General features: G+C 40.3%; 1 protein-coding gene across 1 annotated transcript in view; it reads right to left on the reverse strand.

Moving 5' to 3' along the window:
- The window catches only part of LOC308075999 (NACHT, LRR and PYD domains-containing protein 12-like), an 85,578-nt gene that overhangs the window by 14,103 nt on the left and 56,975 nt on the right, over nucleotides 1-14,500 (reverse strand). The window contains exons 4-6 of the mRNA XM_080416050.1: nucleotides 7,360-7,491; nucleotides 6,577-6,627; nucleotides 2,939-4,748 (exon numbers count right to left, since the gene is read on the reverse strand). Of these exons, the coding sequence (XP_080272176.1) occupies nucleotides 2,939-4,748; nucleotides 6,577-6,627; nucleotides 7,360-7,491 (1,993 nt within the window). The remainder of the gene's footprint in view (nucleotides 1-2,938; nucleotides 4,749-6,576; nucleotides 6,628-7,359; nucleotides 7,492-14,500) is intronic.

A 14,500-nucleotide genomic window follows, 5' to 3' on the forward strand; every position in this document is an offset into this window, starting at 1 on the left:
AAAATAGCCGATCTACAAGCTCACAACGCATCGCATCACGATGCGTTGTGCCTTGTAGATCGGCTATTTTCAAATTTTTCAAATAGCCTAGGTATAAAATAGGGCTGAAGTGGTTAATGTGTGTTTTATAATGTAATAATTTATATCTGCAAAGTAACTAGTAACTAAAGTTTTCAAATAATTGTAAAAGTACAATATTTGCTTCTGAGATGTAGTGGGGTAGAAGTAAAAGTATAGACAATTGTAAATACTCCAGTAAAATAAAAGTATCTCAAAATTGTACTTAAAGGGATACTTCACTTTCACATAAAATAAACATTAAAAAAATATATTTAAAAAAAATGAAAGAAGTTATGGCAAAATAAAGGCCCCCTCACACATTAGTAGGACACTCTAATGCATGAGGGGGCCATGAATTTTCCATTACTTTTTTCATTTATTTTTAATATATTTTTTAAATGTTTATTTTATGTGAAAGTGAAGTATCCCTTTAAGTACAGTACTTAGTTACTTTACAGCACTGCTAAATTGTGTTGTGTTGTGTTGTGTTGTGTTGTGTTGTGTTGTGTTGTGTTGTGTTGTGTCTCCTCTCTGAGGTCTTCCAGTGTTTAATTAATATCTCTTATGTTTTGGGCTTCAATAAAAGTGATAAATACCCCCCCCCCCCCCACCCTGTGAGGATATCTGCTGTCAGACTCAGACGTTCCACATTCACATCACTTCATCATGTTCTCTGAGCTGAAAACATGACAGTTCTTCTGCACCTACAGTAGTTACAGTAGATACAGTAGTTACAGTAGATACAGTAGATACAGTAGATACAGTAGATACAGTAGATACAGTAGATAGAGTAGTTAGAGTAGATACAGTAGATACAGTAACTACATTAGATACAGTAGTTACAGTAGATACAGTAACTACAGTAGCTACAGTAGTTACAGTAGTTACAGTAGCTAAAGTAGTTACAGTAGATACAGTAACTACAGTAGATACAGTAGTTACAGTAGCTACAGTAGTTACAGTAGATACAGTAGTTACAGTAGATACAGTAGTTACAGTAGCTACAGTAGTTACAGTAGATACAATAGTTATATTAGATACAGTAGCTACAGTAGTTACAGTAGATACAGTAACTACAGTAGATACAGTAGTAACAGTAGCTACAGTAGCTACAGTAGTTACATTAGATACAGTAGCTACAGTAGTTACAGTAGCTACAATAGATACAGTAGATACAGTATCTACAGTAGCTACAGTAGATACAGTAGTTACAGTAGTTACAGTAGATACAGTAGTTACTGTAGTTACAGTAGTTACAGTAGCTACAGTAGTTACAGTAGTTACAGTAGCTATGGTAGCTACAGTAGATACAGTAGTTACAGTAGATACAGTAGCTACAGTAGTTACATTAGATACAGTAGCTACAGTAGCTACAGTAGTTACAGTAGGTACAGTAGGTACAGTAGCTACAGTAGATACAATAGATACAGTAGGTACAGTAGCTACAGTTACAGTAGATACAGTAGATACAGTAGTTGCAGTAGTTACAGTAGCAACAGTAGTTACAGTAGATACAGTAGTTACAGTAGTTACAGTAGTTACAGTAGCAACAGTAGTTACAGTAGTTACAGTAGTTACAGTAGCTATGGTAGCTACAGTAGATACAGTAGTTACAGTAGATACAGTAGCTACAGTAGTTACATTAGATACAGTAGCTACAGTAGCTACAGTAGTTACAGTAGGTACAGTAGGTACAGTAGCTACAGTAGATACAATAGATACAGTAGGTACAGTAGCTACAGTTACAGTAGATACAGTAGATACAGTAGTTGCAGTAGTTACAGTAGCAACAGTAGTTACAGTAGATACAGTAGTTACAGTAGTTACAGTAGTTACAGTAGTTACAGTAGCAACAGTAGTTACAGTAGATACAGTTGGTGATGTAGGATTGGACAGTAGTTCTAGATAGAGACTAATAGTAAAGGATGAATTCACTCTGATTCTAACCTCATTTATGGTATAATTATTGTCTCACAAACAGAACACAGCTAGTAAAGATAAATGAATCACTTTCCTCTGATCAGGACTAATGTTGGAGCACCTCAAGGCTGTGTTACGTCACCTGTGTTGTTTACATCAGTGGTTCTTAAAGTGGGGTCTGAGGACCCCCGGGGGTCCTTGAGGGGGTTCCAGGGGGTCCCCAGCAAAATTAGTTGATATAGTGTTACAATCATTTTAAACACTTTAACCATATTTTATAGTTTGGTTATTCAAAAATAGCAGATCTACAAGCTCATAGCGCGGCACCGGTGCCGCGCTATGAGCTTGTAAAAAAAATGGGTTTAACCACTGTAACCCTAAATCAGCTCTTTGAAAATAGCCGATCTACACAAGCACATTGTGAGCTTGTAGATTGACTATTAAAAATAAAATGAAGCAAATAAAATGAAGCAATCTTTTAAAAAAAAGAAAAGAACAATTTGGGATATTTAGAACAATGTTAACATAAATCATGTATGGGGGTCCCTGGCAAAATATGTTCAGATGGGGGTCTGTGGACAAATACGTATTAATTTATATAAATACCGTTCATTAATTTGAGGTTCTCAACATGAAAAAGTTTGAGAACCGCTGATAGACATAAACACTGCAGAATGAATCAGTGTGACTAATCAGTGTATTTTATAATGTGATGATTCTCTGTCCCTCTCTCTCTATCCCTCTCATTCTCTCTCTCCATCCACCTCCCCCTGTGTGTGTGTGTGTGTGTGTGTGTGTGTGTGTGTGTGTGTGTGTGTGTGTGTGTGTGTGTGTGTGTGTGTGTGTGTGTGTGTGTGTGTGCGTGCGTGCGTGTGTGTGTGAGTATATTTATTTTGAATGTATGAATGGAGAGTGAAAGTTACTATAACATGATGTTGACATTCACATGAATACTGACCTGGCTGTTGTGCAGTTCCTCACAGCTGGGACCAGTCTGTGTCGCCCCCAAGGTGTTGTGTTGTATTTGTCCAGGTCCAACACCTCCAGAACCTCCTCTGACATCAGCAGCATGGAGGCCAGAGCTGAACACTGGGTCACAGAGAGTTCCTTCCCTGATCTGCTCTCTGCCTCGAGGAACTGTTGGATACCTTGACTTACTGAGGGATCCTTCATCTCCATCAGACAGTGGAAGATGTTTAGACATCTGTCAGGAGGGAAACTCCTATCATTCATCTCCTTCAGGTTGTTGATGGCTCTCTGGATCTCCTCTGGACTGTTCTCTGTCTGACCCAGCAGGCCTCCTAACAGACTCTGGTTGGACTCCAGTGAGAGACCATGAAGGAAGCGGACAAAGAGGTCCAGGTGTCCGCTCTCACTCTGCAGGGTTTTTTCCATAGCAGCCTTCAGGAAGTCAGACATGGAACTGTCACTGTTGTAATCATCATCTTCCAGGAATGTCTTCAGGACCTCCATGTTCCTCTGAGTAAAACAGTGGAACAGGTAGACTGCAGCCAGAAACTCCTGGATGCTCAGATGAACAAAGCAGTAGACCGTTTGGAGGCAGAACACACCGTCTTCTCTGAAGAACGTTCTGCAAAAGCCTGAGCACAGCAAGTCCTTGTTCACATCAAGACCACTCTCTTCCAGGTCTTTCTGGTAGAAAATGATGTTGCCTTTGTCCAGTTGGTCAAAGGCCAGCCTGCCCAGATTCAGAAGAACTTCTCCTGCATCCTTTATGAGCTTCTCTTTGTCTGCCTTTTCTAGTTCAGGATTCTTCATCTTCTCCTGCAGTGTCTCACCCATCAGGAAGCGGCAGAACATCTCAACCAGGGTTTTGGGCAGCTTGTCTGTCATCTTCATGTTCTGCACAATGGTAGCAAGCATCCAACAGAAGACTGGGATTTCACACATGGTGTGGAGGATCTTTGTTTCCTTGATGTGTGAGTAGATTGAGCTGGCCAGGTTCTGATCTCTGAACGTATTCATGAAGAACTCCTCCTTCTGTTCATCTCTGATGAACCCTCGTACTTCTGTCATCCCAACAAACTCCTTAGGGATCTGATTGGCTGCTACAGGTCGTGAGGTTATCCAGATGTGAGCAGAGGGGAGCAGTTCCCCCTTGATGAGGTTTAGAAGTAGATCTTCCACTGGGTACGAATTGTAAACGTTCATGGAGCTAAAAGTTGTATTGAAATCGAGCTGGAAATTTTCCTCATCATAACCATCCATAACAAATATAACTTTGAAGGGGCTGTTGTTGTAGTCTACTGACTTCTGCAATTCGTTGAAGATGTAATTAAGAATGTCTTCCTCAATAAATGTGGTTTCCTTGATGCATGTGTGAATTAGCTTTGCCAAACTTAAGTTTTGTCCCTTGAGCAGATTTAACTGGCGGAACTTGAGCGGGAACACGAGGTGTGGATCTTGGGGAAAACATTTCTTGGCCCAGTCAAAGATAAATTTGTGTACGAGGAAAGTTTTGCCAATTCCTGCACAACCAACGGTCAGCACTGTTCTTTTGTCTTTGAACATTTCACTGAGTTGGATTTCTTTTTCCTCTCCTGCCTTCTTCATCTCCATCTGTCTGACCTGTCTGTGGATGTCTGTGATATTGATGTCTGCATTGTAGAGCGGGATGAAGATGTTTCTAAAGTCGATCTCAGGCCCTGTGCCCTGTTTTACATTCAGATATGTATTGTCCATGTTGCCTTGAAGCATGTCTTCATAGTCAGTAATATGAAGATACCCTGATGTTCTCTCCAACAGACCTGTAGTGAACAAAGAAGTTCTATGTTTAACAGCCTTGTCCAGAGAGAGAGAGAGAGACCCCCCCCACACACCCACACCCCCCCCCCACACACACACACACACACACACACACACACACACACACACACACACACACACACACACACACACACACACACACACACACACACACACACACACACACACACACACACACACACACACACACACACACACACACACACAGGCCATAACTATTACGATGGAGTGCTATGGAACATTATGACCACTGGAGATAGTATGGTAAATGGCCAGCCCAGAGGTTATCTATTGCCCCCCCCCCCTCATTAATGTATTAATCCATCTATGTATTGAGTTCTCATACAGATGTGTTATTGTCACACAACTGTAAATAGATGGTGTATGAAATGAAAGCCTGGCAGGTATATTTAATAAGGTGTTAATTCACAGAACTCTCTCTCTCTCTTTGATCTCCAGACACAGTGAGTGAGGAGCTGACCAGCATAGTTTTATCTCCTCTTTGATCTCCAGACACAGTGAGTGAGGAGCTGACCAGCATAGTTTTATCTCCTCTGAACATCGATGACGTAGTAACAATAATGACTGTCTATCACCCTGACATGTGTGAAGGACACAGGCTACACGTTTGCTGTGACATTTACAGTAACCTACATGGAAATGTTACATTCATTGTTATTGTTTGTTTAGCACACTTTGCAAATGTTTGCTAATCAATAGTTTAATTGGCTTAAAGTTATACATTGCAAGTCCACAAATAACGATTTTTAGCAGCCTCTGCTGGTCATTACCGTCACTGCAGGCCGTTTGTTTATTCCTCTGTTACCCAGAATTCCATTCGTTTTCACCGGAAGACGGAAGCGTTTCAAAAAGCGTTCTTTTAATTGTTTTATACTATCTGTGGATCGTTTCTCTAAGCCAGTGGAGCTTTAGTTACCGTGAGCTGTGTTTTCTTTTTCAGTTTTTTTTTTATCTTCAAATCATACTATCTCTTATAATCAGCGTGAGTTTCCTTTTGGTTATTATCGCGGTAGTTCCTGGCCAAACAGGAAACCGGTGCGGTAGTTCCTGGCCAAACAGGAAACCGGTGCATTTCCGCTTCCGTTTTCCGGCTACATGACGTCATTTTCGCGGGAAAGACACCCCTATCACCGTTCAATAGAAAATATATCCATAAAAGGCTTTCGGGGGTGAAATTCATGGAGTGGGTGTTGTGAAACTTTTGCCACTCACAAAAGATATACAATTTACCTTTAGTTTTGTTGAAAAAGTTACCTAGTATTACTTTAAAGGAGGAGTTCACCCAAAAAATTACTTATTTTCTATCAATTGCACACCCTATGAAGCCTTGAATCCATGGATTCTTTTTTGTTTTTGTCGCATTCCTAAACTAATAATTTGATTCCCGTCTCCTACCGGCTAATGTATCCGGTAGGAGACACAAAGTAGATTATTTGTGTCTCCTACCGGAAATACACACAGTCATCAAATTATTGTCTTAGGAATGCCACAAAAACAAAAATAAATCCATGAAATCAAGGCTTCATGGGGTGTGTAATTGATAGAAAATAAGTAATTTTTTGGGTGAACTCCTCCTAAGTTCTTGCAGACAAAGATACAATTTTTATTCAGTGTTCAATATCTGACTTATTTTGAACTTGATTCTTAATTTTGTGTTAACGCGCGCACACACACACACACACACACACACACACACACACACACACACACACACACACACACACACACACACACACACACACACACACACACACACACACACACACACACACACACACACACACACACCTCTCAGTTTGGAGGCTTTGTGTCGTCTTGTGCACTCTTCTCCTGTCAAAGCTGAGATGTGAGACAGTGATTAGTCAGTATGGAGACACTAGAATCATTTTCATCTTCACATTGTTATCATTATAGATACATAGATGTATGATTTATATGAATATAAATGTATTATCCTTATAGATACATATATGATTTATATTAATTATCATTACAGATATACGTAGATGTATGATTTATATGAATATAGATGTATTATCCTTATAGATACATATATGATTTATATTAATTATCATTACAGATATACATAGATGTATGATTTATATTAATATAGATGTATTATCCTTATAGATACATATATGATTTATATTAATATAGATGTATTATCATTATAGATACATAGATGTATGATTTATATTAATATAGATGTATTATCATTATAGATACATAGATGTATGATGTATATTAATATAGATGTATTATCATTATAGATACATAGATGTATGATGTATATGAATATAGATGTATTATAATTATAGATACATAGATGTATGATTTATATTAATATAGATGTATTATAATTATAGATATATAGATGTATGATTTATGTTAATATAGATGTATTATCATTATAGATATATAGAATGATGGATTTATCTAAATATAGATTTGTTATCATTATAGATACATAGAATGATGGATTTATCTGAATATTGATTTGTTATCATTATAGATACATAGCTTGACATAGATTAAAAAATGTATAAGTTAACAAATTATTTGTAGTCTTACTAGTTATCTTCTGGTTCCAGTGTAAATACAGCAGTACTGCTGCCACCAAGATGCTGATGGTCACAGGAATAACAATCACTGCCCTTCCTCTGCCTGGTGGAGCTGACACTCTCTTTGTAGGAATGTCACTCTCTGAAAGACATGATGCAAGTTGGTAACACTTTCTATGAAGCCCATGTCTATAATGCATCATAAACATATTAATAATGCATCATAATCTGCTTATGACACTGCGTTCACACTGGCAGCTACAAAATATACAAAGATAAAAAGCAACACAGCATATCAGTCGCTGTGGAAGTGTTTATCAACACACTTGTTGACGTCGTCAAGCATGCGTCCGCCAAACAAGTAAAATATAAAGGAAAATATAAAGCCTGGTGTTAAGAAAGAACACAGAACTGGCTAACGGAAATAATTTGTTCCCTCCACTACAAGCAGGAATTGTGTGGAGAGAGAAGGTGAGTGTAAATGGTTAAACAACCCTTTTGAAGCTTTTGTAGTTTGAATCATTGTAGCTGCAGTTGAAACCAGCTCAACTTGGATTGTACAAATAGCTTTGTAGATTTTGTAGCAGCAACAAACGTTGACATCTTCATGTTGTTGGTTTCCATTGAAAAGGAATAATAGCTGCCAGTGTAAACACAGCATAACACTGTATAACTACAGAGATATTGAACGGCCCACGTCCTGCGTCTCTGTGACGCATCTTTTTAAGAAAAGACACATTAAACCAACCACCACTGCATCCACAGGACACAAGCATAAAGCCTGTGCGTATCCACGCTTAGTGAATCAGGCCCAATAATATAACATTTAGTCAACATATGGTGGCTGTCTGCTTGTATTACAACTTAACAGGTGCGCCAATCCTGGGGGGGGGGGGGATTGATGTCAGATTTGTCCCTCCCATGAGTTACTTATGAGTTATTTTGAATAATAATAAATAAATAAGAATCTATGAATACTTATTTAAAGGAGTAGTTCACCCCAAAAAATTACTTATTTTCTATCAATTGCACACCCCTTGAAGCCGGAAATACACCCGGTCATCAAATTATTGTCTCAGGAATGCAACAAAAACTAAATAAAATCTATGAATTCAAGGCTTCATGGGGTGTGTAATTGATAGAAAGTAAGTCATTGTTTAGGTGAAATACTCCTTTAAGCCATTGAATCCGGGAACGCATCGCTGTCATTTTAGATTTCTTTGGCTATTCAAAAAAAGCTCATAGCGCGGCACCGAGTGCCGCGCTATGAGCTTGTAGATCTGCTATTTAAAAAAAAATCATGAACTTTTGGGCGTCCCTGGAACTAAATATTTGACAAATGTTCTCTTTAAAAAATATATATTCCAAGATTTGCACACATTTTCACAAATCTTTAAAAATAGCAGATCTACAAGCTCATAGCGCGGCACTCGGTGCCGCGGTATGTAGATCTGCTATTTTTGAATAGCCAAAGAAATCTTAAAATGACACAGATGATGCCTTCCCGGTCTTAAAGGGTTAATAGAATCGAACCCACTTTTGAAATAATTCACACAAACACGATTTATTTGGATGTTGAACAATGAAAGAGGAATATCTAAGCTGACTGCTAAAATTACAATTTTGTGTGATGAAGATGTACAAACAACGAGTCTGGAAGGAGCTCAGTGCAGTAAGTTAATATACATAGCCAGCGTCATAATATGAATAACTGTATTAATTAATTATACAGTAGCTATTGATAATAAATGCTCATTATTTGTGCACTGACACTGTCTGCAGGCGTTCTGAATGTTGTAAGTGTGAACATACAACAATAGTCCAGTTACACAAACCAAAATAGGTTTCGAGGCCTATCAGGCTCGAAGCCTTATTACAGCTCTACACTTTCGCTATTCTTCCGCCACTTTTTGCAGTTCTGGCCTAACCGTGTGGTCACTTTTTACGAAACTCGGCAATATGGTAGAGGGCTATGCCAAACGGCAAAGACCCGAAACTCACAACCATTGGCCAAAGGGTGGCGCTGTAGCACTCAATTGAAAATGCCAACTTTGAACAGGTACAACTCATGCCCTGTTTGACCTACAGCCATGAAACATCGATACACACATGCGTCTCCTCATGCCTAACAACTTTCATACTCTGACTTTTGACCTCTGACCTTTAGATTTCTCACCATTTTTAATTATATGAAAAACTGTAAAAATCTATCTTCTCCTGAGATCTTTGAGCAATCTGCACGAAACGTTTTACACATGAACTTTGGACCTCTGCCGACAAACGTGAGCAAGCGGATTTTCCATAAGTGAAAACGTTAAGCTTTTATAAGCCAATGAATATTGCAGTTTTATGAAAATTATTCGTCTGCCCCTAACACGTACATGCAGACTCACATTTGTTTGAAACTTTGCAATAATGTAGAGGGTCATTCCAAGTATCACCAATCTTACTCCAATTGGTCAAAGGGGGGCGCTATAGCAATTTTTGGAAAATGCAAACCTTAAACAGGCAAAAGTCATGCCTCGTTTGGCCGACAGCAGTGAAACTTGCTTACACATGTGCCTTGACTCATGAGGAACACATCTATCACTTTGAGCAGTAAGCTCCGCCCTTAGATTTTACGCCATATTGAGCAGTTTTTAAAACATTTAAACCCAGGATTTCTGAGCAATTTGCGTGAAACTGTGTCAAATGTGTTAGCTCCTTTTTCACCAGTTCAGGTCTGTTGGCCCAATGGCTTGATTGCTTAATCATCTGCCTTGAAACCACAGGGTCACCGGTTCAAGTCCCAACTCATGCAGACTTCATCTCAATTGCATTGCACACAACATGACTGTATCAATGAATAAATGTGCAATTGTTAAATATAACATGAAACGCTTATTTGAGGGTAGTTATTTTCAATGTATGATGTACCTCATTCCCCCTTTTGTTTTGTTTTGTTGGATTCTCCTTTCTCACTGCCTAAGGCTGTGGATTGAAAAGCTCAATCAGTAAAATGTTAGCCTCATGTTCCGAAGGTTCCCGGTTCAAATCCCACTCATTACAGTTTACATTTAAATTGCATTGTACAAAACATGACCCTGTTAATTCAGACATGTGCAATTTTTAAAAATCTACAATCTCACAACTTTTCAGATAGCAACGCGTTGTGAGCTTGTAGATCGACTATTTTCACTAGTTTCCATTCCGAGAAGACAAAAAAAAACTTTATTGGTAAATGTTTTGTGAACCAGTGATCTAGAGTAGTTAGCGAAACAGAGGCTCAGTTCATAACGTACGGAAGAACCTATAGATATCAACAGACACCATCAGGGAGGCCATATCTCTAGCTCAATGAGAAGAGAGGCAGCCTGTGAATCCATAGGTTGCTGGTTCAATCCGTTTCCCCAACAATGCGTTGAGTTGATCATCATTTGGAATTCTTAGTTTTACAAATAGTGTTTCTTGAGGTTAGGTCGTTGTTTTACTGAGGTTAAGGTTAGTGAGGGTGGGTGTAGAAAAGAGTCATCTAGTCAGCAACCTTCCCCCTATTCCCATGGATTGGATCCACCCCTCTCACCTGCTCTCACACATCACCAATCACACCTGTCTTCACTCACAACTCATTAGTGGCCTGGTGGCTTTTTCTTTGAAATAGAGAATCGAGAATCAGAGAATCAGTTTTATTGTCACATCACAGGTTTACAAGGTAAAAAAGTGGGTGAAATTCTTTTTTGTACATCGTTCCCATCGCAACGTTAGTTTCCATAGAAAGAAGAGGGGGGGGGGAGAAGAAGAAGAGGAAGAGGGTGGGGGGTAAGTGGGAAGGAGATCAAAACAAGAGAGCAACAGAAGGCCAGACAAGTTATCTACATATTTACAAATTACCTGAGATAATAAAAACTAAAAAAAACTAAACTAAGGTGCCTGAGCATAGCAGCAATGTATTGTATACTGTGCATGTTATACTTATACTGTGCATGATAGACAATGGACGTTAAGGTGCTTAGAGGAAAAGGAGCACAATAAAAAAGACCAAAAAAGTCAGTGCGTTATACAAGGGATTAAGGTGCAAAAGGTCAGTGCGTGTCCACCTAGAGTGGACTGACCCTAGTATAATCCGCAAGTAGCTCCATGAGGGAGTGCAACAAAAAGTCATTTGTACCTGGTGTAGTCCACAGGTGTGTCCGAGGGGGGGCTAAAGTCCAAGTCATTGTCCCTGGTATAATCCACAGGTGTGTTCAGGAAGAGCCAGAAAAGTCTGCGCTGCCTGTTGTCAGGCTGCTGAACAAGGCCTATGCCTCATTCAGGCTTATGCCCCATTCAGCATTCTGACAGCAGCCGGATTGAAACTACACCAGTACCTGGTGGTGGAACTCTTGATACTGCGGTAGAGCCCCTTGCCCGGTCGCGGTCGTTGTAGGGGGTTGAACAGTCTGTGACTTGGGTGGTGCTTGTCCTTGATGATGCGCTTGGCTTTAACCACGCACCGCTTTTTGTACAGTTCCTGGAGCGCTGGGAGCTCGATTCCCATTATCCGCTCTGCCGATCGCACTACTCGTTGTAGGCTGATCTTTTCTCGGGCAGTGCAGTTCCCGTACCAGGCCGTGACACAGCCTGTTAGGATGCCTTCGACAGAACTGTTGTAGTACAGCCTGAGGATGCGACGTCCTACTCCGAGCTTCTTCAGGCGGCGGAGCCAGTACAGTCGCTGCTGAGCCTTTTTCCTCACGTGTGTGGAGTGCGTCTCCCATTTGAGGTCCTCCTCGATGTGTACTCCGAGGAACTTGAACTCGCTGACCCTTTCCACTGCAGCACCGTCGATGAGGATGGGCGCATGGTCTCTCCGCGGCCTCCTGAAGTCCACGATCAGTTCTTTGGTCTTGTCGACGTTAAGAGAGAGGTTGTTCTCCCGGCACCAGCGTGCTAGTGATTTGATCTCCTCTCTGTAGTCAGACTCGTCGTTGTTGACGATTCGGCCTATCACTGTCGTGTCGTCCGCGTACTTTATGATGGTGTTGGAGACATGTGTGGCTATGCAGTCATACGTGTACAGGGAGTAGAGGAGAGGGCTCAGCACGCATCCCTGGGGTGCTCCGGTGTTGAGGGTCAGGGGGTCGGATGTGATGCTGCCCATTCTCACCACCTGATGTCGGTTGGACAAGAAGTCCTGTATCCAGTCGCACATGCTTGGGTGTAGCCCTAGGTCTCTGAGCTTTTTGTCAAGTATTGCTGGGACAATGGTGTTGAATGCTGAGCTGTAGTCCACGAACAGCATACGTACATATTTGTCCTTCAGCAGCTTGTTGTCCATGTGCGAGAGGACGGTGTGGAGAGCCATGGCAATAGCGTCGTCGGTGGATCTGTTTTTGCGGTATGCATACTGCCACGGATCCAGCGAGGCAGGTAGCGTGGAGCTGATGTATTCCCTCACCAGTTTCTCGAAACACTTGCTGACGATCGGGGTGAGAGCAACAGGTCTCCAGTCGTTCAGGCATGTCACTTTGGCCTTTTTTTCAAATGTTTAACTTTAAGCGCCCGATGCCACGTTATTGGCCATGGCCATTTAAAGGGTAGCAACATTAACAAACACATGAGTCTATACCTGTAACAATGCTCTATACACCAGGGAACTAAATTACTCATATGCTGTGTTGCTTTTGCCAGGATTCGATCCCATGACCTTGCGGTTCAGAGTCAAGAGCTCTTCCAACTGAGCTGCCCAGACAGAAGAAGCAATATACATTGACATTATATGAACGTGCAACTTTTACACTACAGATATTTTTCTACATCACTCCGATTTAATAAAAAAAAATTAAGCTGTGTGATATATACATTTTGAGTTAAGACCATTAATATCAACCCATGTCCCTCTGCACTCTAGCAATCAGTGCACCTGGTGATACCTAGCCTGTCAGTCATTGGCTCCTCAATGGTGCTGAAAAGTAACTATTTACATTTACTCAAGTACCAATACAAGTGATTACAATGCACAGTACAATTTTGAGGTACTTTTACTTTACTTTTCATTTGTGTTACTTCTACTCTACTACAATTACAGCATAATATGACAGCTTTAGTTACTTGTCACTTTACTTTATGTGTTTATTTAGACAGGACAGAGCATATTAATGAACGTCACATGAACGTAAATACACCGGATTTAGCAAAGATGCTAATTTTCATCCGCAGTCCTCACACAAAACATAAAAACAGACAAACAATAACATCAGAAAACAGACAAACGGTGAAATACAATTACATTACATCACATAGCCTAAAAAAAACTAAAATATGATCACAAATGGTTGCAGCTTTGGTTTTCAAGCAACCATCTTTTCACATTGAATTTAAAAGATGGAAATGTAGCACAATCCCTTATATGTAGAGGAAGGCCATTCCATGCTACACAACCCTGTACTGAGAGGACATTTTGACCGAAGGTTGTTTGCCGGTGCGGCACTTCACAATCTCCTCGAGTGGTTGCTCTGGTACTGATTCCTCTTTCAGGCTTCCTTTTAATGAATTCCCTTAGGGGGGGCGGGCACAGACCATGTAAGGTCTTGTATATGACCCCAACCTGTTTGAACTTTTTGAAATTGTCGAAGCAAAAAAAATTGAGCCTCCTGAGTATGTTACAATGATGATAAGAGTGAGGCTTCCTGTCAAACACCTTGAGCGCACTTTTGTAGAGCTGTTCGATGGGTTTTAGGATCGTCACGCCTGTGCAAGACCAGTTTGTAAAACAGTACTCAATGTGTGATAGGATCATACAGTGAAGATACGATCTGGCAGCTCCAACTGTCAGGAAGGGTCTAATTTGTTTAAAATTTTGAAGGTTGAATTTAATCGTATTTGTGACTTTCTTCACATGTTTTTTAAAAGTTAGGGTTGAGTCTAGTATGACTCCGAGGTACTTGAACTCTGGGACAAGTTCAAGTTCCTCCCCACCCAGAAACACATTTGAGGACTCCAACACAACTGGTCTTTTGGAGAAGGCCATGCAGACTGTCTTTTTGGCATTCAAGAGCAGACATGAATCTATAAGCCAGTCTTGAATGCTTGTCAGAGCTGAGGTTAAGATTATTGACACCTCTGCATAGCTTTTACCATGGGCAAGTACAACGGCATCATCTGCATACATCTGGACATGTAGATTATTACAT

Source organism: Gymnoscopelus braueri, assembly GCF_963280865.1.
Source record: "Gymnoscopelus braueri genome assembly, chromosome: 20".
NCBI lineage: Eukaryota > Metazoa > Chordata > Actinopteri > Myctophiformes > Myctophidae > Gymnoscopelus > Gymnoscopelus braueri.